Genomic DNA, 24,981 nt, shown 5'->3' on the forward strand with positions numbered 1-24,981 from the left:
TCAATCCGTAACTCATAGCCCTGCATGATCTGGGCCTTTGTCTTTCTCAACCACTCTGTTCATTACCTACCAGACCCCAGTCACTCTGACTTCCTTTTTGGTCCCCAAATGCCCTAAAAGGCCTGCGCTGTGCTAGGGGACTTAGCACTGGCTCACCCCTTTGCCCAGAAGCTCTTCCCCTGATCGTCACTTGGGTGGCTCTTTCCTGACACCCAGTGGGGCTGTCTCGGCGCCCACACAGAAGGGGCTGCACCTGGTAGCCATCCCAGGCTTGTTCCCACTCTCCCCACAGCATTCCACACTCTGAGTGTTGCACATCTATCTGTCTGTTCATTTATTTTCTTTCTCTTCCTCCCTCACTGGAATATTAAGTCTTAGATACTAGGGATTCAATGTGAATAAGACACACTTTACTCTCTTGGAATACACAAATCTAAAAATGATTTGTAATTAACTTATCTTTTTTTGGACTGTGAACAGGTGTTGGAGTTGGAGGAGGTTAGCTGTTTTCTCTGTATCTTGAGCATGTTGGTGTTTTTTTAACAAATCCTTTTGTCCTTCTCTCACGAGTAACGCAAAAGTAGAATTTCTTTATCAGAGTCTCAGCAGGCAAGTTTCACATACAACATTAAAACGCCTTCAGTTCCTTCCTTGAGGGGCAGCTGGATGGGAACTGGAGGGGCGTAGTTGGAAACCGGGGAGAGAGGACTGTAAGGAATCACTAAGGCCCCACTGAAAGCAATGAAAGCTGTTGCCTGGATGGATGGAGAATCAGTGTCCACTGCAGATCTGGCTGACAGGGAGTCAGAGGAATGGATTTCCTCTTCTGAGGTGCATCTAAGGGTGGCTGGAAGCCCACAGGATCGAGGATGTCAAAGCAGCGGATCTCCAGGATGGCAGGGACAGACCTTCATTGGAAGACAGTGTGCACACGTGCAAAAGGACTCTTGTTCCCAACTGTCCCTCGCCCCACGCCCACATGCACAGATGGTCAGTCTCAGTGGCATCTCTCTCAGAAGTAGGTTGCCTTAGATCATAGGCGGCTCAGAACTGAGTGCCGTCCAATGCAGCCCATCCAGCCTCCACCACCTGGTTTTCAGAATCCTTCATGATTTGACTTCATCCTCACCAGTCACGTCTTACAGATACATCAGGCTTCTTGGCATATCTTGTTCATCCTTGCCTCGCTTCTCTTCTTCCTCCCTGCCTGTCATGCTCTTCCTCCCAGGTCCTTCCTTTGGGAATCAGCTGGCACTTTTCTGCAGTTCACTGAGAGCTGTGCTGGACTCTGGAGACACAAAGAAGGTCAGGACATCTCCTTCAGGAAGCCTTTTCTAAACACAGATTTCTCCCATCCACAGCAGCCTGTGGTCACGCAGCCTGGGTCACATTTGGGCAAGTCATTGGTCACTGGTGGTCCTGATAGTCAACTTGAACTTACTTCGTAGCTCCCCAGATACAGACTAGCTGCCTGCCGCGTGGGGGGCTTGCCAAAGACTCTCACTGGACCCTTCTTTCATTGACTCTCTTTCCCTGAAAATTAATTCAGCAAAAACTTTCACGATCGCTCAAATGCCTGGGCATTGCCTGGGCCTTTCTCCACTTGACTAAACACCGCTCCTCCTTCAAGACAGCTCGGATTCACTCTGTCCTGCCCTGTGCCCTGGGCCTCTTCTCGATGCCCTTCTGAGGTCTTCCGAAGCACTCCACCCCCCCCTTCCCTGACATCAGAACCATCTGCACCGTGTTTTACTTGTTTGTGTTTTAGTCCCCCCCCCTCCGACACACACATACACACTGGACCGTGTACACCTTGGAAACAAGAACAACATATTTTTCATTTGATACGAGATGATTTGATTAGGTGGATAAAAAAGCATACAATACAGAAAAAATAGCAAAAGTGCTTCTCCCCATAAACCTTGAAGAAATATAGTGTATATTCAAAGACAGACTCACGGATATGGAGACCCTTTAAGTCGCCCGGTGAACTCATCTGCCTGGGGTGCTGTCACATGACACCATACACTGGGTGACTTTAAACAGTAGAAATGAGTCCCCTCACGTGGAGTCCAAGGACAGTGTGTCAGCAGGTTTGGTTCTTCCTGAAGCCTCTATCCTTGGCGTGCAGACGGCCGCCTTCTCACCGTGTCCTCACATGGCACAGCCTCTGTGTGCGTCCCTGGTGTCTCTTCTTACTAGACCTGTATGACCTCAGTTAACTGTAGTTACCTTTTTAAAGCCCTGTCTCCAAATACAGTCCCCTACTGAGGTGTGCTGAGGAGGGGGCAGTTAGGGTGAAGGCAAAGGGCCAGAGTCAAAATGTAATGGCACACAAGGGGCTAAATTCGGTCCATTCCATGGAGAGGCATGTGTTTGTGTTTTGGAAATTTCTGAGCAGATTGAGGCTGGGAAGATGCTGTGAAACTGAATTTGGAGAATAAAGATATTTTTATTATTAAAGTAGGATTTGTTGAAGGAAGGAAATGCTGAGGACAGAGGTTTCAGGAAATAAACCCTTAATCTTCCTGGAGTGGGTGAGCACATCCCCACTCAGGAGCGGAGTGTGGGGACACCAGAGACAGATGAAGGAGTGAGGATCATAAGGACAGGCGGGTGGGTGCCCTGTGTGGGAGGAGGGCAGTCCCTGGGCTGCCCAGTTGGGACTTGATTGAGGAAAAGACTGATAGTTTCTTTCTCCAGGCTGGGTGAAAAAAAAGTCCATTTCTGTCATCTGGGCCTGGGGGTTTCACAGCTGAAAAATGCTTTGTTTACAGCCGCTCTTAATCACAAGCTGCCTATTTCAGGACTACTTTCCCCTTAGGATCAAATGTAAAGACGGGCAATGGTTCTTGGAAAACACATTTATAACCAGACTTGCTCTGGGGTAAACAAGGCTGCGTGGCTCTTGTGGCCAAATCACCTGGGTCTTTTCCACTCACTCTGCTTAGTTATATGACAGTCTTGTGGGTTTCAGGGCAGAGCTGCCGTAACACTGCTTTAAAAATTTTTTTTTTAATTTTTTATTGAAGTGTAGTTGATTTACAGTGTTAGTTTCAGGTGTACAGCAGAGCGATTCAATTATACATATACCACACACACACACACACACACATATATATATATATTTTTTTTTCTTTTCAGATTCTTTTCTGTTGTATGTTATTACAAGGAATTGCATATAGTTCCCTGTGCTCTACAGTAGGTCCTTGTTGTCACATTGCCTTTTATCATCCCACTGTCACCACCAATATTTCTCAGACTGCTGTCTATGACTAACAGCTCAGGGCTATGCTTTTTGGCCTTCTTGGAAAGGAAGAGGTTTTCTTCAGTTCTCTGAGGCTCCGTGGTTGGGTCCAAAGATGAAACTCATAAAGACTAATAGGGAAAAAAGCATATACGTTGTACTGAATTTTCACATGTGCCCAGGAGCCTTCCTGAGGAGAAGGAACATCTCGAGAAGTGACCAGAGCAGGAAGCTTTTATACCTTGTAGGCAAACAGTAAATTTGTGGAGAATGGACAAGACAAAGGGGTTTGGAATCAGGGTCGTAAATGGTGAAGACATAAGTGAGATGAGAAGAGTTAGCTGAACAAGGTTCGTTTGCTGATTCCACTCTGCTGGTAAGAGTCTGTCTCCAGTGAAAGGAGAATTAATTTCCTGCCTTTATACAGAAAGGGGAGCTTCTTCTACACTTACTTGCATCTTAACTGCCTTTATTTATTAATTTTTTTAATTGAAGTACAGTCAATTACAATGTGTCAATTTCTGGTGTTAACTGCCTTTAGCTCAAAATAATTTCATGTCAGAGAGGCGTATTTTGGGGATGACATAACCCTTTGGCCTTTTTCATATTTTATTAAATCTAACTTCTCTTCTAGAGTGATGGATTTTCAGAGCCCACATTTCAGCATTAGCACAGGTACCATTTTTTTAATGAATGTGTGAATGATATTGGTAGAAGATGTAAAACATTTTAAATTGTAATTAGCAGTAAATCTTAAAATAAGAGGATAATACCAACCAAAATCACATGGAGATGTTCAAGTGCATGTAGACAGCAGCATGGTGTGCCCAGAAGTGGGCACACGACGGGAGCCTGGGATGCTGGCAGAGTTATGTCTAGTACACTGCAGTATACCAGAGTGGAATCAAACCTTACAGTTTACTTGATCCAGAAACTTTGAAATTGTTTCTTGACTATTTTTTAATTTGAAGAGATTTGCATTACTTAAAATTTGGGGGGGGATGATTACATCCAACTATTTCATCTCTGCATATTTAAAAGATTCACACACAGTGATCCCAAGACAATGTAATAGGCAAGGAAGATCAGAGACTGAGCAAACCCAAGTTCACGGCAAAGGCAGTCTGTTCTAAATAAATGTCCAAGTTTAAATAGAGAAGAGTAGAGAATTTTCAAACCATATTCCTGTCTTCATGTTTGGTAGACAGTTTCCTTCTATGTCTACATCCCCCCCAAATTGAACTGCTCTCCCATAACTCTTCCATGAAGTAATTTTATTTATTGGCCTGTTATTATGGTTCTGCTCTTTTTCCCCAATCACCTGACCCCTGATCCTTCTAACTGCATTCTGGTGCTCTGCATGCTTTTGCTGGGGAACTCCATTTCCAACAAGAACCTTTAAACCACCCCCATTGGAAGTTTGCCCTAGAAGGACATTGACCTGAGAACATAACGTGTCCGCTCAGCAGCTAGCCGCCCCAAGCTTCACTTGTCCTGCCAGCCTGAAGATGCAACACGCCTCTCGCCACCATCCTACACTTACTTCCTTATCAGTGATTCTGAAATTCTGTTCTGTTGTTTGTGATTTTGAAAATGACTGGGTGTCTTAGCTCAGGCTGTCATAACAAAATACCAGAGACCAGGCAGCGTAAAGGACAGAAATGTATACCTCACAGTTCTGGAGTCTGGATGGTCTCAGATCAAGGTGCGGGCAGATTGGGATCCTGTTAAGGGCTCTGTTCCTGGCTTACAGATGGCCGCCTTCTTGCTGTGTCCTCACACAGCACAGAGAAAGAAGAAGTGGAACTGTCTGGTGTCTCTCACTCTTCCTATAAAGACATTAATCCCACTATCGGGCCCCACCCTCATGACCTGAACTCAACCTAACTACCTCCCCAGATTCCCACCTCCCAGTACCATCACATGGGGCTGGAGCTTCAACATACGAATGGGGGGGGGGGGATATTCAGTCTATAACAGTGGCCTTTTGAAATGTATAAAGTATCAAGTGATTTACAAACTTTAAGACATTTTTATCAGTATTGTTACTTTTTTTTTTAATTGGAAGGGTTTTAAACTTTTCCCTTGTTCCTCGGTTTCTAAGGAAATCAAATTCTTTCCGAACAGTACTCAGAAAAATAAAGCCCTGGTGCAACTTGAAAGTTAAGAAGTGAAATAGTAAATGTGCAGAAAATTGAAACTTGGACACTGCCTACGACAGCAGCATCTTTACTTCAACTCTGACGGTGCAGTTCTTCCTGCGTTGCTGACCTGTCACCGTGAAAGTATTACTATTCAGTAGCTACCAGTACCTTCTATCACAGGGCAGAAAAGAGGACGTTGAGAGAATGGGAAGCAGGAAAGATGAGTTTTGGGGGAGGGAAAGGATCTGGTAAAGGGTGGCTCATGGGGTGCTAAAGTGGGGGGTGGGGTGGGGAGGGGGTGAGCTTTGCTGCCTGAGTCTTCCACATCTTGCAGAGCGTGTGAGTGGCAGGCAGAGCAGCGGTGAGAAAGCCCTGGAACACTAGTAAGGGGCATTACTGAAGGGGGGCCGCTGTGGGGGATGAGAGGACCGCAGTCAGAACAGACTTTTTCTCCTGCACAGCTGATGCCGCATTGATTGACACTAACAGCACGTGGGAAAGCTGGCACCTAACGGTGCTCGGTAAACGTGGGGTGAGTGATTGAATAAATGATTCAATGAAGTGAATGCACGCAGGTTCTCCCAACCCCTGGCAGCAGTGCATCCCCTGTGGGACATCCTCAAGCTCTGGGACGTCCTGCTGTTGAAATGCACTGGAAGCAGGTTCTAGAAGAATGAAGCCTGGTGAGAACTTGATGTCAGTTGCTGAGAGGGACTGTCTTGGAATTTTGGTTTACCTAAGGATGGCTCATTTAGACAACATGGTCGTCAAAATATAGCTGCTCCCCTGTTGTTTCAATTTTGTTTTCATTCTTTGAATTGCTTTTTCTTTCTCCTGAGCGTCGTTCTCCTTTTATCTAGATTGCTCAGTTTGCTTTGGAAACAGGACATTATCCAAGCACAATATGGCTTGGAATGACTATAGGTAATGCGAGAGACGCTAGCACATCACATAGGCCTTTTGTAGCTGCAATTGTGTTCCATTAGTTTTTTTGAAAGAGCATTTCGGTGGCTCAGTCATTGAATGTTACTTGCCTTTGCTTGCAGAGAGTGAGTCATCGCTTTGTGTGTGAGGGTGTGTGTATGCGTGTTACTGCTGGGGTGTCTTTTAAAGCTGTAGAAGTTGTTTATGAATCTCAATTTTAATATCTCAAATCTTTTCCATTTTGTTTATGGAAAATGTGTTTCTTTTTTATTAAAATGGTGCTGATATATCCCTTGAAGCTAATTTCCAAGATGGCTTAATTATTTGAACAAAGCACAATATTTCTCTCAGAGAAGTGTACACGAACTTGAAGGCTAAGGTGTTAGTTGAATTGTTCTATTCAGGACTGTACAGTTCTGTTCAACTTACAGAAGCATCAAATATCAGAGCTGAAAGGGTCTCTAAGAGGTTGTCCACCAGGGCTTTTTGGCCTTTGGCAACCTAGGTCGCCTTTCGATAAATGGAAAAAAACAAAATGGTCACTGAAAGCTGAAATTCAAAACAAATTAAAATTAAATATTCTTACCAAAAATCAAAGCAAAACAATGTAATGGAGTGTGGTTCTTCCTTTTTTTGTAAATCACAAGTCACTTTGAGCTTCTGATGCTTCTGAGGGAATGGCTGACTAGATTCACTCCCCCATTTTACAGACTGAAAAGACTGAGGTCCAGAGATTGCAGGAGTGCTCATCCTCTCAGCATGTTAGGAGCAGAAGTGGGTCAAGAACCCAGACATCCCGTGGGCCGCTTGCCGCTTTGCCCACAGGCCCCCTCCTACCTACCCCAGCCCGTTGAGGCTGCCCTTGCACGCGAAGGAGACGTTTTATCCTGTCTCATCTCCCTGTCACTGATGATGCTGGCACTCTGGCAGGTTACTCTTACTTTTTGTTGTCCCAGCAAAATGGATCCAGAGGCCAAGAGAGACTTCTCAGTCCATGGGTCCTGGTTTATACTTCCTTTCGTCATTCGGAACCAGCCATGCTACCCTGACACAGACACTTCCTTGGTGTAGCTTCCAGGCAATAAGGGGGCAAATTTTAAATCTGAAAATGGATTCATTTTTGAAATAAAATTTGGGTCTTTCACCGTATTGAAAGGTCTTAGTGATAGTCTTCCCTGAACAATTCAATAGGTCCTCTCAAACTGACACTTATTTTTTTTTTTTTAAACAGGGTGTCTGGTGGAGAGCTGTTTGACCGGATAGTGGAGAAGGGATTTTACACAGAGAAAGATGCCAGCACTCTGATCCGCCAGGTCTTAGACGCTGTCTACTATCTCCATAGAATGGGCATTGTTCCACAGGGACCTCAAGGTGAGGCTGTCGCTTAGCAACACCCTCCAGCTGCTCTCCCACCACAGTGCACCTGTCCGAGAGGACTGGCTCCCATGGAGGGATGAGGTGGCCTTGATGGAGATATGGGTAGAATGAATGGTGGGCATTGTTTAGTGTTCCTTATTGGAGCTTTTGGGACCCAGAAGTAGCTTGAAGGATGATGAAGATCAATGGGGCTGGCATCGTTTCAGAGATTTGATAACTGTGATGCAGCCAAAGGGCCCCAGGCACACAGGCTGTGTATTGCTTCAAGCCTATCTAGAAAGTAATTTTGTTCAAGACATAGAGGCCATGAAGTACCTTCTCCCAGTGCAGTTCTTCTGTCTTTTCCCAGCCCAGCATCACACACCATATGAAAGAAAGGGAGAAGTGGGTAGAGGGCATGAGTTGAGAGAGGAGGGAAATAAAAGGCTAATAAAAGGAAAGCTAGGTTACCTGACCTACAGTTACAGCTTTCTCCCAGTGTCTGCTGGGGTCCTTCTTATCTTTTCCTTATGAGGTTTTGGCATAATTCAGCCTTCCCCCAATAGCTCTCACTGTAAAGGAAGGATCTGGGCTTTACTTGGTCACCTTGGCCCAAAGGGCTATGTGGATGTCATCAAAGGGTAGATAGCAAACCTACAGTACAATCTGAGGAACAGAAAAAAGCAGCCTTGCTGACAAAAGGCTGTAACATGGCTTCATTACTTAGCAGTTCCAGGTCCAGCCCGAGAGCTCACTGCACTGGTCAAGATAGCAGTTCCACCCCAGCACACAGACTCCCCACTCCCATCAGAAACCCAGGGATTATATTGTGCTGAAGCCATGCTATTCATGACTCTGGGCAATCTAACTCAACTTAAAGACTAAGTCATAAACAGATGTTAAAAGAGAAATTTAACACCTGCCCGTTACTGGTACTGGGCACCAAGGTATAAAATAGCGTAGTCTTCCTTTCACAGGGACTCGCTGTAATGTTTTCTTTTCTCCTTGTTACCATTTTCCATTGACCAGGATAGTGGCTCCCAAATGTTAGCCTGCATCAGAACTGCCTGGAGGGCTTGTGAAAACACAGATGACTGGCCCCAGCCCGGAGGTTCTGATTTGGCGGGTCTGCGGCAGGGGCCCGGGAACTTGTACTTCTGAGGGGTTTGCAGGTCATGCTGATGTTGGCCTGGGACCCACACTGGGAGAACCGCCGGATGGGGGTATCTGGGAATGTTGATGGAGTTCATACAGCCTTTGCCCTTTGCAGACTTCTTGGTGGGTGACATGGGCCATGCGCACCAGTAGTTAATCGTGAGGACCTGGAGGTCCTTCTGAGGGCCAGGTGAGGGCTCTGGAAGCTGACCTGGCACCGCTGAGCTGGGCAGCAGTGTCTGCTCTGCTCGCTTGTGCCCACACCAGATGCCAGTTCTGTGCTTCCAGAACACAGCAGGCAACTCTTTCTGAACAAGGCAGTGTGCTGACCGTGGAGATGTGATGTGAAGGGCAAGTTGTCTGTCCTTATTAGAAACCAAGCCATTTCCTAGATGGGCAATGTTTATTTCCCCTTTAGGAAGGCAGGTTGGCTGTCAGGGAGAGGCTGTGATTTCCACCCACATGATGCTTCTGGAGGCGTGTGTGCCGCTCCCAGCCTGCAGAGCCTGAAGATCACCAGCGTTATAATTGTGGAAAGAACATGACCATTTTAGAACCTTTCTGTGACCACTTTTCAGAGGCACAAAGAGATTTGATCTATGCAGAGGAAGTTGGGGTTAGGAAACTGAATTTTCATAAACCTCTAAGAAAATGAAAACAAACTCTGATGCAAGCCAGCGCAATAGAGAACACGATCGGTTTCATTTAAGATTAGGGCACAGTTTGGGTACCACCCCACCCTCACACGTGGCTGTTTACCTCCTTCTCCCTTCAGGAGGGTATTCTTGTGCCTTCTTGCCCCGGGAAGCTACTAGAGACGATCAGCTGTCCTTTTATCAAAACAAGGGAAATGTCCACTGCCGCCTCCTCCTATGAGGGCAGGGCTGCTCTGTTGACATTTGGGGCTGGATTGTTCTTTGTGAAGGGGCGTCCTGTGCAGAGGAGGATGCTTAACAGCAGCCCTGGTCTCTACCCTCTACGCCGGTACCACCTTCTAAACTTCTGACCACCAAAAATATTTCTAGGCATTACCAAATATCCCCTGGAGGGTGAAACTGCCCCCAGTTGGGAATCACTAGATTAGAAGTATGATTATGTATAACATTAACTTTATGGGAAGTATTGATTCAGATCTTTTAAGAGCTTATTATATGAAGTATTAAAGGGTTGGAATGGACATTCCAAGTCAAGTATTAGCCACCAGTTGTCTTCCAGAGATGCCATAAAATAAAGAAAAATAATTTTTTAGGGGAGTCCTGGGCCTCACTGGACCCCAGGTAGAACTGTAGGATTCCCTCCCTCCCCTGGCCCCTCGCCCCCCATAGCCCTTCTCCTGCCAAAGGGGAGGGTCTCCGCCTGATTATCTGAGCCCATCTTCTCTCCCACTTTCTCCCCTGTTCCCCCCGTCTCCCTCTCCAAGAAAAGCCCTGCTGTCTTTTCTAAGTCTTGAGAAAGTACAGACCTAGGCTGAGAAGGACCAGTCAACTGAACTCTCCTTGGTACTTGTCCTTCAAAAGAGCAATTTATTGATCCAAATGAATCTCCTGTAGGAGGAAGGAGAGATTTGGGCTCCTTGGCCATCTCCAGCCTGGACGCAGCCTGGTTTAGGAGCATGGGATCATTGACTTTACAGCTGCAGAAGTCCCGGGACAGGAAGGTGAAAAATCATAAACTTCAAAAAAAAAAAAAAAAAGTCCTCTCTGCATGCATGATTGGACTCTTACTGTTCATCGAAGGCTCCTCCGTAAGCATTCAGGGAAAACAGGAACCACGTATACTGTTGGGTTCCATTAGTTCCCTCCCCTTTCTAACCATCATTTTTATTTCCACCGTTGACTGGCCCATTTTATTCTATTTTGTAACTCATTGAAAGCCTCCTCAAGCATACATTTGATTTTCTTCTAATCTGATGCTTCATCCACAGAAGTTATGTCACTGTGAATGATAAACACCATCCCTTTCTGTTCCTTTTTGTCATGTTATTTTTGGGTGAAGGGTAGTATTTTTTTTTCCTTTAGGTTCTGTTAAAGAAAAACAAATTCTGACATGTTAAAATGGTCAGGAAGGCTTTATTCAAGACTGTTGTGAGAAGGGTATTGCATTAGGGGAGGGAATTCCAAGTTCAGCGAGGCCACGTGGGGCTGTATATCCATTGAGCAGAGTGAGGGGCCATGGATGGAAAATCCGAGAGGAGACAGCGAGGGTAGGGGATTCTTGTCAAAGGTGGCGAAGGACCTGGACATTGACAGACTCTGTCCTTTGACCAGACCGGAGGCAGGGCCCCACTGAGTTTGCTTTCTGACCAGGCTTGGACCTTGGGCTCCATGCTTGGTTGATTGGCTGCCCACATAGTCCGGTCTTAGCAAGAACCCCGGCAAGTCCCATCAAGATAAACCTCCCAGCCTTGAAACCTGATCAGATTCCTTTTTCCCCCGCCCTCTGTGGCTGACCCCCCTCACCTGCCTTCTGCAAAACTCCTCAAGTTGGTGCAGCCAGAATCCCCCTTACCCTCCCTAGTAATTTCCCCTCCCCGACCCCACCCGGCTCCCAGGCTATAAATCCCCACTTGGCCTTGTTGTGTTAGGGGTGGAGTCGAATCTTCCTCTTCTACTGCAAAACCCCGCTGCAGTGAGGGCTCCCCTGGGCAAAACCTTCCTTAGGACTTTCCGCATGTGTCTGAATCATTTATTTTTCAACATCATCAAAGGTCAGGGAGAGGGGTGGAGCAACCTGACGAGCTATCTGGGGAGAGGGGTTCTCTCTACACAGAGGTGGCTAGATTCTTGCCAAGACTGGGCTTTGTGGGAGGGCCAAGAGCAGGAAGGACACAGACGGCCAAGGTCAAGGCTGGGTGGAGAAGAGGCTGCAGAGGAGCCTGACGGAAGTCTGGTCAAGGAGGGAGTCTTGGTCAGTTCTCACCATTTCTTCCCGGCAGTGGTCGTACCTCTGAAGCCCACCCCCAACCCCCCGTGGACTTCTAAACCCCAGAGGCCTGGGCCCAGTCTCAAATTGCTGAAGATGTTTCATGCCCTCACAGGGGACTGGTTCTGCTGCACAGCCAGGCTGGGAACCACTTTTCTCAACACTTTTCTAAGTCTTGGATGTACAATCTAGTCACTCTGCCTAAGAATAGCTTTGAAAAGTCAATGCTTAGAAACCAAAAATCCACCACAAACCATTGACAAGAGAGACTATGGCTTCACCCCTGGGGCCAGGAGGGGAGCCGGGCAGGAGCCATCGGGGGGGGGGGGGGTGCGGAACGGCTTTCCCGGTGCACGCTCATGTTACTGGATGACAGTGGAGCTGTCAGTCCTTGACCTCGTCTCCCTCAGCCACGGTGTCATCAGTTGAAACGACGGTGAAAAACAAAAACATGCAGGCACGCCTCCTGTGTTCAGGCCCAGGCCCTGCGGCTGTGAGCTCCTTCAGTCTCCATAAGCCCTGTCTCCATTTTTTTCCGCTGGGAATAACCAGATTCCCCAGTTTTCCATAAGAAAATTGCAAAAGCTTCACTGTTTCCGGGTCGACCCCAGGACCGCCACGCTTAAGCCCCTCCCGCGTAGACGCCCTGGAGGCGCCCCCGGCGTGCAGGGTTGTAGTGGAGATGGGGGCTGTCCTCGGGCCTTCACTGCACGTCCTGCATTACTGCTGCCTGAGATCCAACATGTACTGTCAGGGAGGCAGACAAGGAAACGTCACAACCCAGGGTCTACAGATGGACAAGCAGAAGCTTGGAGTACCTCGGACATGTGGCTAGAAAGTGCTGGATCTTCCAACTCTGAGTCATTCCTTGATGACCTCCCACTGCTCCCGGGGAGCCGAGCGAGTGGGTGTCAGCTGCCCAGGGAGGGGTGGGGGTGCCATGCATCGGCCAGAACCCCGGGATGCGGATGTCCCTGAGGGCAAGGAGAGAGTCCCTTGGGTTAGAGACAGGTTGCTGATAGGGGTCAGAAAAGAGAAACAGAACAGCACCCGTGAAAGCAACCTTCTCTCCGGGAGTGTCTCCCCTAACCCAAGAAATGAACTGACAAGCGTGAGAGGAATCGCTTTCTAATTGCCTCAATAAACGGCTCATTTTTTCAAGTAGACCAAATACTAATGAGGGAAAGGAACTAGCATTTATTGAAAACCCGTAAGTGCCCAATACCATGCCAGGCCCCCTGAATTGCTTTCATTAAACACTGCTTTTCTTAATGCACTCACTGTGTCCAAAAGTTCAGGTCTGTTCTTCAGCTGTGACTTTAAGCTTTGGTGGTTGGGTGAGTCTCCCGCAGTTAACCCAGCTTTCAACATGGTTTGTAAATTTTGTTTTTCTGATTTCCCTTCTAGCCTGAGAACCTTTTGTACTACAGTCAAGATGAGGAGTCCAAAATAATGATCAGTGACTTTGGATTGTCCAAAATGGAGGGCAAAGGCGACGTGATGTCCACCGCATGTGGGACCCCAGGCTATGTCGGTAAGGACCCTGTGTGTGTGTGTGTGCTTTCCAGCTTGCCGACTTGATCGGTTTTCTTAAGCATTTGAGCCTGGCACGTGATCACAGCCTTCATTCCCCCTGAGGGAGGAATAAAAAGATTGAGAGACACTGGAACAAGTTTGAAGGGAAGTGATTTCCCCTGAAACCTTTTAAGAGTTGGGTAGAACTCCTGTTTGATTTGGGTGCGGGCCTGACTGGAGGCCGGGAATTGACTTGGATGAATTCCCAGGTTCTAAGGCCAGAAGTATTGCATGGGCATCTATGTTTTCAAATGACTTACAGGGACACACAGAGATAACAGTAAGGTGCAGACACACATGGAACACTGAAAATGTTGCGATAAAAGTAGCTAGAAAGAAAACATTGATGGGAGGAGTCTGGTTCAAACCTTGATGAACTCACTCTCTGCAATTAGCCAGTCCTGATCTGCCCCAGAGAAGCCAAGAATTAAAGTTTTTCCTAAAATCAGAACCCCACATCCTTTGTCCCAAACATACAGAATGCAGACAAAGCTGACAACACAGACATACAGAATGCAGGCAAAGCTGACAACGCAGACATACAGAATGCAGGCAGACCTGAATACGGACATCCTAAGACTCCTCTTCCATCTTCTGTGGCCCTGGAGAAAGGCCGTTGGAACCGTGTGTGACATTTCTGAGACTTGTGAGTGTATTCGTTCATCCAGCAAATGTGTATTAAAGTGCCTGCCATGTCCTGGGCCCTGGAGTGAGGACAGTGAATGAGACCGGCAGGCTGAGGAAAGCAGGCCTCACACTAAACTGGTCTGGGGCCTAGAGCATTGTGGGAAACTCCGAATGACCTTGAAGGCACCTCAGGGCCCTTCAAGTGCTTGCATGATGACGGGTGTTAAGTCACCACTGTTATGTCACAGCTGCTACATTTTTAAAGGAACTCAGAGGCAAAAAGACAGACCTGAGGGAATAGAGAATAAAATGAGGGGGAAGGAAGGAAGCGATAGAGATTTAGGAGGTGTTGAGATGGGGGGAAAGGTGGCAGGGGAGGAAAGGGTGTAGTCAGCACCTCCTAGCCCTTGACTGTCGCAGGCCAGGACTTTGTCCCTGGGTTGTGTATATGCACTGGACAGAGAAGGAGACAGAGTTCTGATCATGTTTAAGAAGCCAGTGCATCTGAGGGGGATTAATGGCAGGGCTAGCCATCTCCATTGTAGGGTAGAAAGTGATGGTTTCAGGAAGAGCCTGGACCCCATCAGGGGGACCCAGCAGCTGTGATGAGAGATGCTGTGTAACCCCTGTGTATGCCCAGAGGTGGGGGCTGTGGGTGGAAATGTGAGTGCGTGTGTGTGTGGAATTTCTCCAGTTCAGTCCAAGCCACCAAGCAAGCAGCAAATAAAAATGAATGAGACAAACTTATTCTCATTTCTCTTAAGAGATGGGAGGAAAAATGGCCTGTTCCAACTGTGATGAATAATAGACATCAGAAAAAGGAAAGGCCTGTGAGGTCATGGGGCCAGTCTCCTGTCCAGAGTGTCTTTGCTCTGTTCTGCAGGGGCTGCTGCCCAGGCCACGGAGGGCCAGGGAGCTGGGGATGCTGTAGCTGCCCAGCGAGGCTCTCGGGCTGCAATTTAAGTGTTCTGATAAAGAATGTGCATCACACCATTCTCACTTTTGTCTCTGATGCTGGAAGTCTCTAGCACTTTCTAAATTGCTTTTTGCTTTTTTGCGTCTTGGCAGAGTCTACGGAATAGCGGTTTTCTCTGGGTTTCTGAGTGGCTGCCGTCCGAACGGTCTGGTTCTGTTTAGATGTCGGACGTGTATGAGTCTGGGAACTGGGAATGATGTTTGGATGTGGCCCTTGCCCTTACCACCCTAAAAGGTGGCAAGTAGAGCCATTGGGTAATTCTGTCATCAGATACAGAGTTTTCTTTGAGTGGGGAGAGGGAAGTCATGGACTATGGGAATATAGTGATTGTGTGTGTTCATATTTGTTAAGCACCAAGAAGACTCCTGGGAGACCTTTTAGAGCAAGGAAGAGACAACATTGGCAAGGTCATGTCCACGCAGACATGCCTTGGGCAGAGAGCAGCTGAGCTTGGGCTGTTCCTCCATAACAGTCTGCATGGCAAGCTCCTATTCAGCCATCAAAACCCAGCTTACATGACCCCTTTTTGATTGCTTTCCCATCACCCATCCTCTCCTTTATCATCCTGGTTCTTTACCTTTTCTTGTCATGGTTTAGATCACATCCCATCAGAGTTTGTATTTATCTGTGTCTGTCCCCCACTGCACTAGAGCAGGGGCTGTGTCTTACTCATCTTTGCACAGATGCTTGTTGAATTGAATAGAAACCTAATGTTCATGGAAATTAGCAATTTTTTCTTCCTCAGCTCCCTTTCCATTCATTCAACATGCATTTATTGAATTCCTGGTATGTGTCCTACACAGTAGTTCGATGTTATGAATACAAATATGAATTAGACAGTTTCTGACTGCCAACGATTCACAGAATTGCGAGAGCCAGAGGGTTAACAGGTAAACTGAATGATGGATGATAAGTGCTACATTATTTATCATTCAAGAAATTACTTATTTAGTGCCCACCTTCTGTTCTAGCAGTGGGGATATATCAGGAGAAAGAAAAAAAAAGCAGATAAAAATCCCCAACCTCATAGTACTTAACATTTGAGTGAGAGAGAGGCAGACCATAAGCAAACAGCTTAATATATTAATTAGTATCTTAGTGACAAGTGCCATGGAGAAGAATAAAGCAGGAAAGAGAATAGGAAGTAAGTGTGTGGGGGGGGGGGTTGTAATTTTAAATACACTGATCAAGGCAGCCCTCATCAAGGTGACAATGGGATAAAGATTTGGTAGATGTGAAGGAGCTGGTCATGCTGTTCTGGGAAGGAAGAGCATTCCAAGGATGGTGCAAAGGCCCTGAGGCAGGAGTGGGGGTGGGTAGCAAGAGGAACAGGATGAGAAAAGAGGAAGTCAGAGAAGTAATGGGCAGAGCATGTGCAGACCAGGACTTAGAAATCATTGTCAAGACTGGGAGGCGGGAAGCCATCAGAGGGTTCTGAGTAAGACACAACATGATCGAACTTTTACCAGGATCCCTGTAGGGGACTGGCTGGGATAAGGAGAGATGATGGGGGTGCAGGGCCAGGGTGAAGACCAGTTAGAAGTCTCTGGAACTATCCAGGTGAGAAATAGTGAGAACTCAGCCAGGTCAGCAGAGTGGAAGTGATGAGTAATCATCAGGTTTGGAATATAAGGTGAAGGTAGTGTCACCAGGAATTTCTGTAAAAGTAAAAGTCAGATTTGAAAGAGAGAAGTCAAGGTTAATTCCAAGGTTTTTGACCTGAGCACCTGAAAGGGTGCAGTGGCCTTTAATTAAGATATGGGAGGAGGAAGGAGGGTGCAGCTCTGTGGTAGAGCACGTGCTTAGCATGCACAAGGTCCTGGGTTCAATCCCCAATACCTGCATCAAAAAGGAAAAAAATGTGGAGGAGGACATTGCAGAAATATCGCCAGGGGTTTGGGTTCGGATCTGATAAAGTTTGCAAGGTAAGGAAGGCATCTGGAATTGTGGGGAGATTCTCATTACACCAAGTAGTTATGTTCTGTAAGGTCACAGTGAGCATGAATTAGCAAATGCTGAGCTGCTGCCCCCAGGGGAAGAAATGAATTTGGGTTCCTGCGAGCCTCTGATTCCAGCGCTGACATCAACTTGTCGATACTTAGCCTTGCTGTATGTGTGTCTCTGTTCAACGACATTTTATGTAGTAGTAGTTCATTAACGTTGAAGCCAGGCCAGCAGCAGTGTAACTCGTGTCTAAAGGAAGCTGATCTAGCACACATTTCCCCATGAGGCTCACCTGGCCTTCTTGTGCTTAGGAACACCGGACAGCTCTTCAGCACTGACACCTGGGGGCCATTTTTAATAATGAAATCAACAAAATGCACAAATACGTGGAAAACGTGGCACTGGCTAGACCATGAAAACCACACTCGTAGACCAAACAAGAGGGCAGAGCGTTGCCGTGTTTGACCTCAGCTGGGCACGTGCACCTCCAAGTTCCGGCCACTCTGTGCGTGTCTACAAATGACCGCAGAAGCATCCTAAGTATTGATTTGGGGGGTACACGTGAATTTTGGCGAGGAGGCAGATTCGCAAATATGGAATCCCCGTGTAGTGGGGATGGACTGTATTTGGAAGCTGATAGCTTCTGGGTGCGTTTTAAAGCAGTGAACCTGATGAAACCATCAAGGGAGGTGGGTGTAGATGGAGGAGAGGAAAGGTCCCAGGGCTGAGTCCTGGGGACTCAGAGGGACTGAGAAGGGACAGTGGGAGGGAGGAAGAGGACGAGGGGAGTATGGCATCTGGAAAGTGCTTCAAGGATGAAGAGCTGTGTGTCAGCTGTGGCTACTGAGTCAGATGAGATGAAGGCTGAGTGAGTGGGGGCCACTGGTTGGGGGGACCTTAAACTATGGAGTAGTTGAACAATTAATTAAGCCTGTGGGAGCCTGGCAGTCAGGGTGATGCCAGGGAGGACATGAAACACGTCTTCATAAGAGGAGCCCAGCGCGCTGTGTCTGTGTGGGGCTGGACAAAGCCACGTCCCCCTGCTCACCTCCCCCGACCCCAGCAGTAGCTGTAAGATGGAGACACTATCTGGGATCTTGGACAAAGAAGCTACAGCCTCATTTTTGCCTGGCAGTTTGATTTGAACAGGGCAGAGCCATTGGGCATCTATGTGAGAGGAGGGAGGGGGGCCACTCCCCTCCCCGTCCTTGGGACCACGCTTCCCACAAGCCCAAGCCGGGAGTGGAGGAATGCTATCTGCTTTCAGCTTTAGTTCAGATTCCTTCTAGGGAGCGTTGGTTTCAACTGGTGAGTGCTGTTGTGTTGTTGTATCAGTTATTGTCACCTAAATGACTATTCGGCTAAGTAGTTAGTTTTGCCAGCATCGGGATTATGACTTCAATATAAATGAGTTCTTTAATAATGAAGAAATAATGAAAAAGGAGCTGTTTATCCCAAGTACCCCAGTGCACACGGTGCCTTGAGAGAAGGCAGAGGAATCTGAGCACTTTGAACTTCACCCTTGACCCTGAGCAGCTGCCTGGTCCTCACACACGCTGTACGAGGAACCAGGGTCCATGCAGAGCGTCAGATCACTGACAGCAGGAGATTGCAGGCATCTCTCCATCCAGGTATACTGAGTTCCTACTGCGGGCAGCTCACAGGCCTCCTCCGATGCAGTATGGCCAGTGGGCGATGCAGACCCGTATGAGGTAGCACGTTTGCAGGGTGAAGTAACTGACATATTTCAGAAGCAGCCTCACAAATGCTGGTGCGAGAGGGATCAGGAAACAATTCTTAGAGGAGGAGGGGCATGAAGGAAGGATGGAACTCGGGCTGAGATGAAGGGAGCCGTGGATGCGGTCCAGCGGGAGAACGAAGACCCAGAGTCGTGAGCTGCGTCTTGTATGCAGGGTCTGGGGGAAAGGCGCAGGCTCTCTTGGCTTCGAGGGAGGGCTTGCATCAATATGTTCTTGGAGATAATTTAGGAGAAATGATAGGGCCATCTGGAGGGAACCAGCTCCTCGGGGTAGTGTGGTGACGGTCTCCGTGGTATGGACCTGGATGTAGAATCCGTTCTGCTGAGTCAGATACAGCATTCCCTGTGGCATCACCAATACAAGATAGAAGTCAGAGCTAAGGACGTTTGTAAAATTACTTATTTGACTTGTTCTACTGCATTAATTAAAATATCCAGCTGGCTCTCCTGAATCACTGAAGAGAAACACTAAGTCACAGAAAAGCATCCGTCTCAGCCGAGTAATCGATCAGAGACTAAAGACAGCAAAAGCACTTCTGTTGGCAGAGGAAAGCCCATTGCTTAGTTTCTTGATGTTGCTCTTTGCATGGTGATGTGATTTCTTAGATTCTGTGGGTCTCCTGCTCCTGGTTTGAGAAGGAAAATTAAACTCTTTTAAAAGAACTTCAAACTGTGGCTCCAGATGAAGCGACAAAGGGCCTCACCAGAGGAGGGCAAACGTGTGTCCTCTTACTTACTCTTCTGAAGAAGGAGTCTGTCTTTTTCAGGAATTGTAAACTTCACTTTTAGAAAGGGCGGGAAAGCTGGGGTGGTGCTGGGGTGGCCCTGGGGCGGCAGGACTTTTAACTGCTCTGTGATGTTTGATTTTGAACTAAATGAGACTTCTTTTTTTTTTTTTTTTTTCTCATCGAGCCTTATTGAGTGATGACCCTTGCTTTGCAATATTCCACTTGGGGTGTGCACCAGCAGCCAGTCTTTTCATCAGTGGGTGTTATTCAAAAATAAGACGGAGCATTTATGTCTGATCCATGCTTGTGCTTGGAAGCGGAGCTACATCGTGGTTCTTTAGAGGGTGGCTAATTGGTAGGTTACTTAAACTGTGGAGAGGGAGTCATTTCTTCCTGAAATGTAGCTGCCTGCACAGACATTGCAGAAGGCTTTGGTCAGCCCGTGCCTAAAGGAGTTTCAGCAGGTTTCACTGAGTTCTCTTCTAAATGGAAATGGAGGCCAGTTGGTCAACATTCTTGGCGTATTTTTTCATTATTAGAAGAATGCTCTTAATTCATGGGATCATCACATTTTTAAAGCTTGAGGAAGGGCTTGAGGTTAGGATGAGAGCTGGGAAATGGGGATTCCAGGAATACTGCAATATTGGAGTGAGGACCTGTTCCCAGAGTCCCCCAGCCTGTCGTCGGTGGCAGTCACAATAGTGGGTCTTGGGTGCGAGATTCTGTGTATCTCTGCCATTGGTTCGGTTCAAGGGAGGTCTGAGCCCTGCCCTCAGACTCTTGGGTTCTCAGTTTCTCTCTTGTAAAATAAGTGTGCTGAACTGATGGACCTCCGTGATTTTTTTTTTCTGGTTCCCCCATCCTGTATTTCTCCAGATGTGTAACTTAGTAACCTTTAAGTGGATAAATATTCATGTCAAGGAAATTGACTGTCACTTTCCCCCATCCTTACTCAGAACAGACAGGAAAAACCTCAGCTAGGTTGACATCATCCATTTCTGTCCTCTTGAGCAAGCTGAGCCATGGCAGTTCCTTTTATCTTGGCTCCTAGACCCTCTGTTTCTAATGCTTTAATCTTCCCTCTTCTGTGTGGTCATTCTTTCCAAGAGAGCTTGGTTTTTATTTGCTGTTCACTTAAATACCGTATTTAAGTACACGGCTATGAACATGACATCAGTGTTCTCACCCTCTCAAACAGTTAGCGTTGAAACAGGACTTTATGTAACTGACAAGTTGTCGCATGGGGCACAGCTAAGTAGGCGGAGGACTCAGATAAGAACTTTCTCTTCTCTCTCAGCAGCTACTCAGTGACAGCTACTCAGCAGCGACCGTTCCATCACACTGGGAGCTGCCAGCAGACCCCGCTTGTCAGGAAGAACAGGGCCCCCCACGTGGGGAGACTTGCAGGGCCCATGGTTAGCCTGGACGTAATGATTGTGGACGTGGGCAAAGTCAACCCAGCCCTGCCTTGGAGGAACCCCCACCCCGCAGGTTCAGTCCCCCTAAATCCCTCTTAACACCGTTTGTGAAGCACTTTCCATCCTTTTAGAATTCCTTAACAGCTCCTCTCTAAATCTTTAACATTGGGACGGAGTTTCATGGTTTCTAAACTGGTACCATTTTGTGGTGGCAGAGAGGAAAGAAACACTACGGCATTTTGTAACTTTTTTCTTTTAATGATTATAAACCCCAACATTGGAATGACTGGAACAGCCTTTTTCATTCTGAAGTGCAGCGCATCAGATTTCAGAAGCGAGGATGGGCGTATGTGCAAAGTAGCCATCCGGTTGCGGTCACAAGTGGGTTAGGGCGGAGGCTGAATCTTGGGACCACCTGTACGGAACACATTACAGGGCGATTCGCTGCCACACTGCTCTGAAATGCCTTACTCAGAGCATTTTTCTTCCTCCACCGCACAGAGTTCCAGGTCTCTCCCACATTTTAAAACACCGGACACCAGCTGCCCTCCCATTTTCCTCCCCCTTCCTGTGTCTGAGCCTAGCTCCACCACCCACCAGCCACATTTTGGCCTCAGAAGCGTTTGAATAGTAACCCAGCTCAGATCGGACTGGTAATGAGAAACCAGGATGGTGCTCTTATGGGGGACTCTTCATGCCTGTGGTAAAATTCAAGAAGCTACTAGGAAAATCCAAATGAGCTGCCCTTCTGTGAGGCATTTTTAGTAAATTACAACTGTAAGGGAGGATGAGAAAGGAGCCTCTAACCGGGAGGAAGAGAGCGGTGCTGGCCCAGGAACCTTGTGCTCCCCTTCACCTCTGCAACTTCCGGCTGAAGACAAACCCCAGGCAAGGAATGATTCTGCATTTCAGCTGCATTTTTATTTGCAAACAATCCAGACTGCAATAGTCCAAACCCAGGTGAAGTAACACCTGTTTATTAAGATGCTCACAATAAAGTCTCTCATTATCTGGGGTTTTCCTTTTTAATACCCCTCCTGCTGAAAATTCTAATGACAGGAAGCAGACCTGAGTAAACATACACAAGACGGCTTCCTTGTTGTGATGCATCGTAATTACATTGTAACATAATGTCTTACTGAGGCCTCACTCTCCTCTGAGTTGTATGCCTGACTCGTATTTTCATTGATCTTTAGAATTTTGTTTACCATCTCTGAGCAGGCCACTGCTGGGTAGAAATGTCATCCTTCCCTCCCACCGCTTAAACAAAATCCTTCTCTCCACCTCGGTGATACGCGGTGTCGCTCACTGTGCGGAACCACACTGCAGTCTGGTTTGAGACCCTCTCCTCTTGTCAGGCTCTGTGGATCCATGGATAGCGCACTGGACTTATGAAACTCTCTGCTCTTATCCACCAGCAAAGGAGCCATGCTCCCTCCCACCATCTAGGGAAATTCCTCAAGGATAGGAAGATGTGGATGAAGTATCTAGCCCTGGACACAGATCCCTAATAGTACAGTTAGCTATCTGGATCCATGGGTTCCACTTCCTCAATTCAACCCACTGCAGATCAAACATACTTTTAAAAATTTGCCTGAAGCCTTGAAAAAACAAAACTTGAATTCACTGCATGCCTGCAATGATTTACACAGACTGTATGGGTGCTAGAGATGATGTAAAGTGTATGGGAGGGTGTCGGTGAGATGTAAATGCTACTCTATTTTATGTGTGGGGCTTTGGCATCCACTGATTTTGGCACTGGCCGGGGGCCCTGCACCCTCTACCCTGTGGATACTGGGGGGAAACGTGCCTTAGAATGAAGGGACACGTGCAGCCATCCAGGTGAGCGCACATTCTTTCCCATGAACGCCTAACCCCAGGACAGAGTGGCAGGTGTCCTTCAAGATGGGAAACTGAGGCATAGAAACACAATAAATTGCAGATGCACTGGTGCAGAGCCCAGCCTGGAATCCTGTCCTCTCGCTCAGTGCTGGTCAGGGGTGAGAGATGCTGGTGCCACTCTGTGTGCACAATCTAACCATTTTAAAGCCCGCATGGAAGTTCAGCTCTCTCCCATTAGATCACCTACTTTTCTTTTAGACCCCTTCCTCTCAAGACCTTATCACACTGCCCAGCCTGTCTAGCAGAGAGGAGCTTGAAGTCAGTCCCCCAGCCCTGTGACCTCCTTTCATGAGCTGCTTGGGAAAAGCCATGATATTAAAAGAAGTCTTCACTACCTCTGACCATGACTGGCTCTCGTGTGTCAGAGCCTCTTCCTCCCCATCATGACACGCATCAAGTTCAAGTCAAATGCCTTTCTCTGTGGTGGCCTCCGGGAGGCGAGGCCAGCCAGCAGGGGCAACAGATAACCCTTAGACAAAGCCATAGGCTGGCTGATTCATCCAAATCCCGGCACCCGTTTCCCCTCCCTTACTTCTCATGTAGTTACAGAATGATGCACTGCAGCTCTCCTGCTCCCAGATCCTTACACCTGCTGCTTTATTCTTAAGAGAACAACGTGAAGGCATATTCTCACAGCACCACTAGCCCCGGCTGTATCTTTCCCATTCTTTTTGTCTGCACCTTCCCTGTCATTTGACTGTTGAAAGTAATACATTCTTTCCTTGGATACTTTTGAGTTTTATTTAGAGTAAGTTCAGTATTTTCAGAGTCTGATTTAGACCGAGTTAACTCAGCCCCATCTTGCCCTGACCTTGTCTGAATCTGATCATCGTCCTTAGGAAGGCAGCTGAGACTGGCATTACGTCTGTGGCTTGTGTCTACCCTCAACCCCCCGGAGGACAAGTGTGCCATGGGGACAGGGCCCAGGCGGGCTTTTTTCACCCCTAAACCCAGGGCCTGGAATGGGATGCAACCCATTAAATGACTGAATAAAGAGAAACCCCACCACCCTGGTTCTGGCTCTCAGTTTCCGGCATGGATGCTGCTCCTTCCACCTTGGGCTGCCCCCTGATTGTGTCCCTGTCCTTGTCCCACTGAGTGTGGTCAGCTCTGAAGTACTGAGAAGAGTGGTCCTCAGGCATCTGCACAGGTGAACAAGTCACCTCGAATGTGAACTGTGGTTAACACGGTGAGATCCCCGTCTCCCGTCTCCCGTCTCCCGTCTCCCATTGCACAGACTGTTCTCAGCACATCCTTGGATGCAGGAAAAGGGAAAATTCCTTTTCTGTTTTACTAGAGCCCGAGGATGGGTTACCACGGCCTCCACCCCTACAAGCCACTGTCCTCGTTTCCAGTTACACTTGGTTAAGCCCTTTTTCCCCTCTTTCCCTCTTCAGTAAGGAAAATGGGCAACTTAATTGTTTTAAAAACAACATGAAAGGTCTCTGAAATTCCTCTTTTCTTCTTTTTGTAATCTCTGGAGTTCTTCCCTTTACCAGGAATCCTTGCTCTAAATCAATATAAAGCAGCTCGGTTTCTAGAAGACATTTCCCACCAAGTGGAATTTTCCACCGTGGGTTGGTAGTGAATCTCAAAGCAGTAAATTCAATTATTTAAAATTTTGAACCTACTGTTTTACTAAAGAGCGTGGGTTCAGCCTGGAGCTCAGAAGGAGGGAACATCTATCCGCAGATACCTCCAGCAGCTTGTGGGACGCTCTGCAGAGGCTGCTGGTTTACATGGAGATAAATTCTGTTTACTGGTGTAAATTAAACAGGCTGATGGGATACTGTTTCTATGGGGAATAATCAAGAAAATGGAATGAATAGAAGTTCTGAGAGATCATTCAACAGAGTATCTTTTCTGCTGTTTAGCCCTAAAACTAGTCATTCTGAAATCTCTTTGAGGAAAACTTTTAAAAGGAAAGCAGCATGAATTACAGACATCCACACACAGAGAATTAGGGCTAATTCTGCCTCTTTTATCCCCCGAATTCATGTCAGAAATAATTTGCTTAAGGACATGTATTTAACAATTGATCTTACCTGTACCTAATACAGGTCCCTGCCAAAGTTCATTTGTCGCCCTTTCTGTTTTTTCCTGTACCTATTCACTGAAAATATTTGAGGCAGCTAAGTTTATTTTTAAATCAGTTGTCTGAGTTTGGAAAACATTTTCTTATAGAAAAAGTGGTGTGTGTGTTGAGAAGGTTGGGTGTAGTTGAATCTCCATTTAGTGAACAATCAGAAAGTTCTGCTCCCTGCAAATCCAGGCTAGAGGTGTCTCCCTGCCCTCCAGCTGCAC

At 47.2% G+C, this 24,981-nt stretch overlaps 1 protein-coding gene across 1 annotated transcript in view; it reads left to right on the top strand.

Moving 5' to 3' along the window:
* Positions 1-24,981, top strand: part of CAMK1D (calcium/calmodulin dependent protein kinase ID) — a 343,527-nt gene that overhangs the window by 279,524 nt on the left and 39,022 nt on the right. Inside the window, 3 exon segments of the mRNA XM_032473942.1 lie at positions 7,547-7,670; positions 7,672-7,686; positions 13,156-13,282. Coding sequence (XP_032329833.1) covers positions 7,547-7,670; positions 7,672-7,686; positions 13,156-13,282 — 266 coding nt within the window.

The sequence above is a fragment of the Camelus ferus genome, chromosome 35 (assembly GCF_009834535.1).
Source record: "Camelus ferus isolate YT-003-E chromosome 35, BCGSAC_Cfer_1.0, whole genome shotgun sequence".
NCBI classification, from domain to species: Eukaryota; Metazoa; Chordata; class Mammalia; order Artiodactyla; family Camelidae; genus Camelus; species Camelus ferus.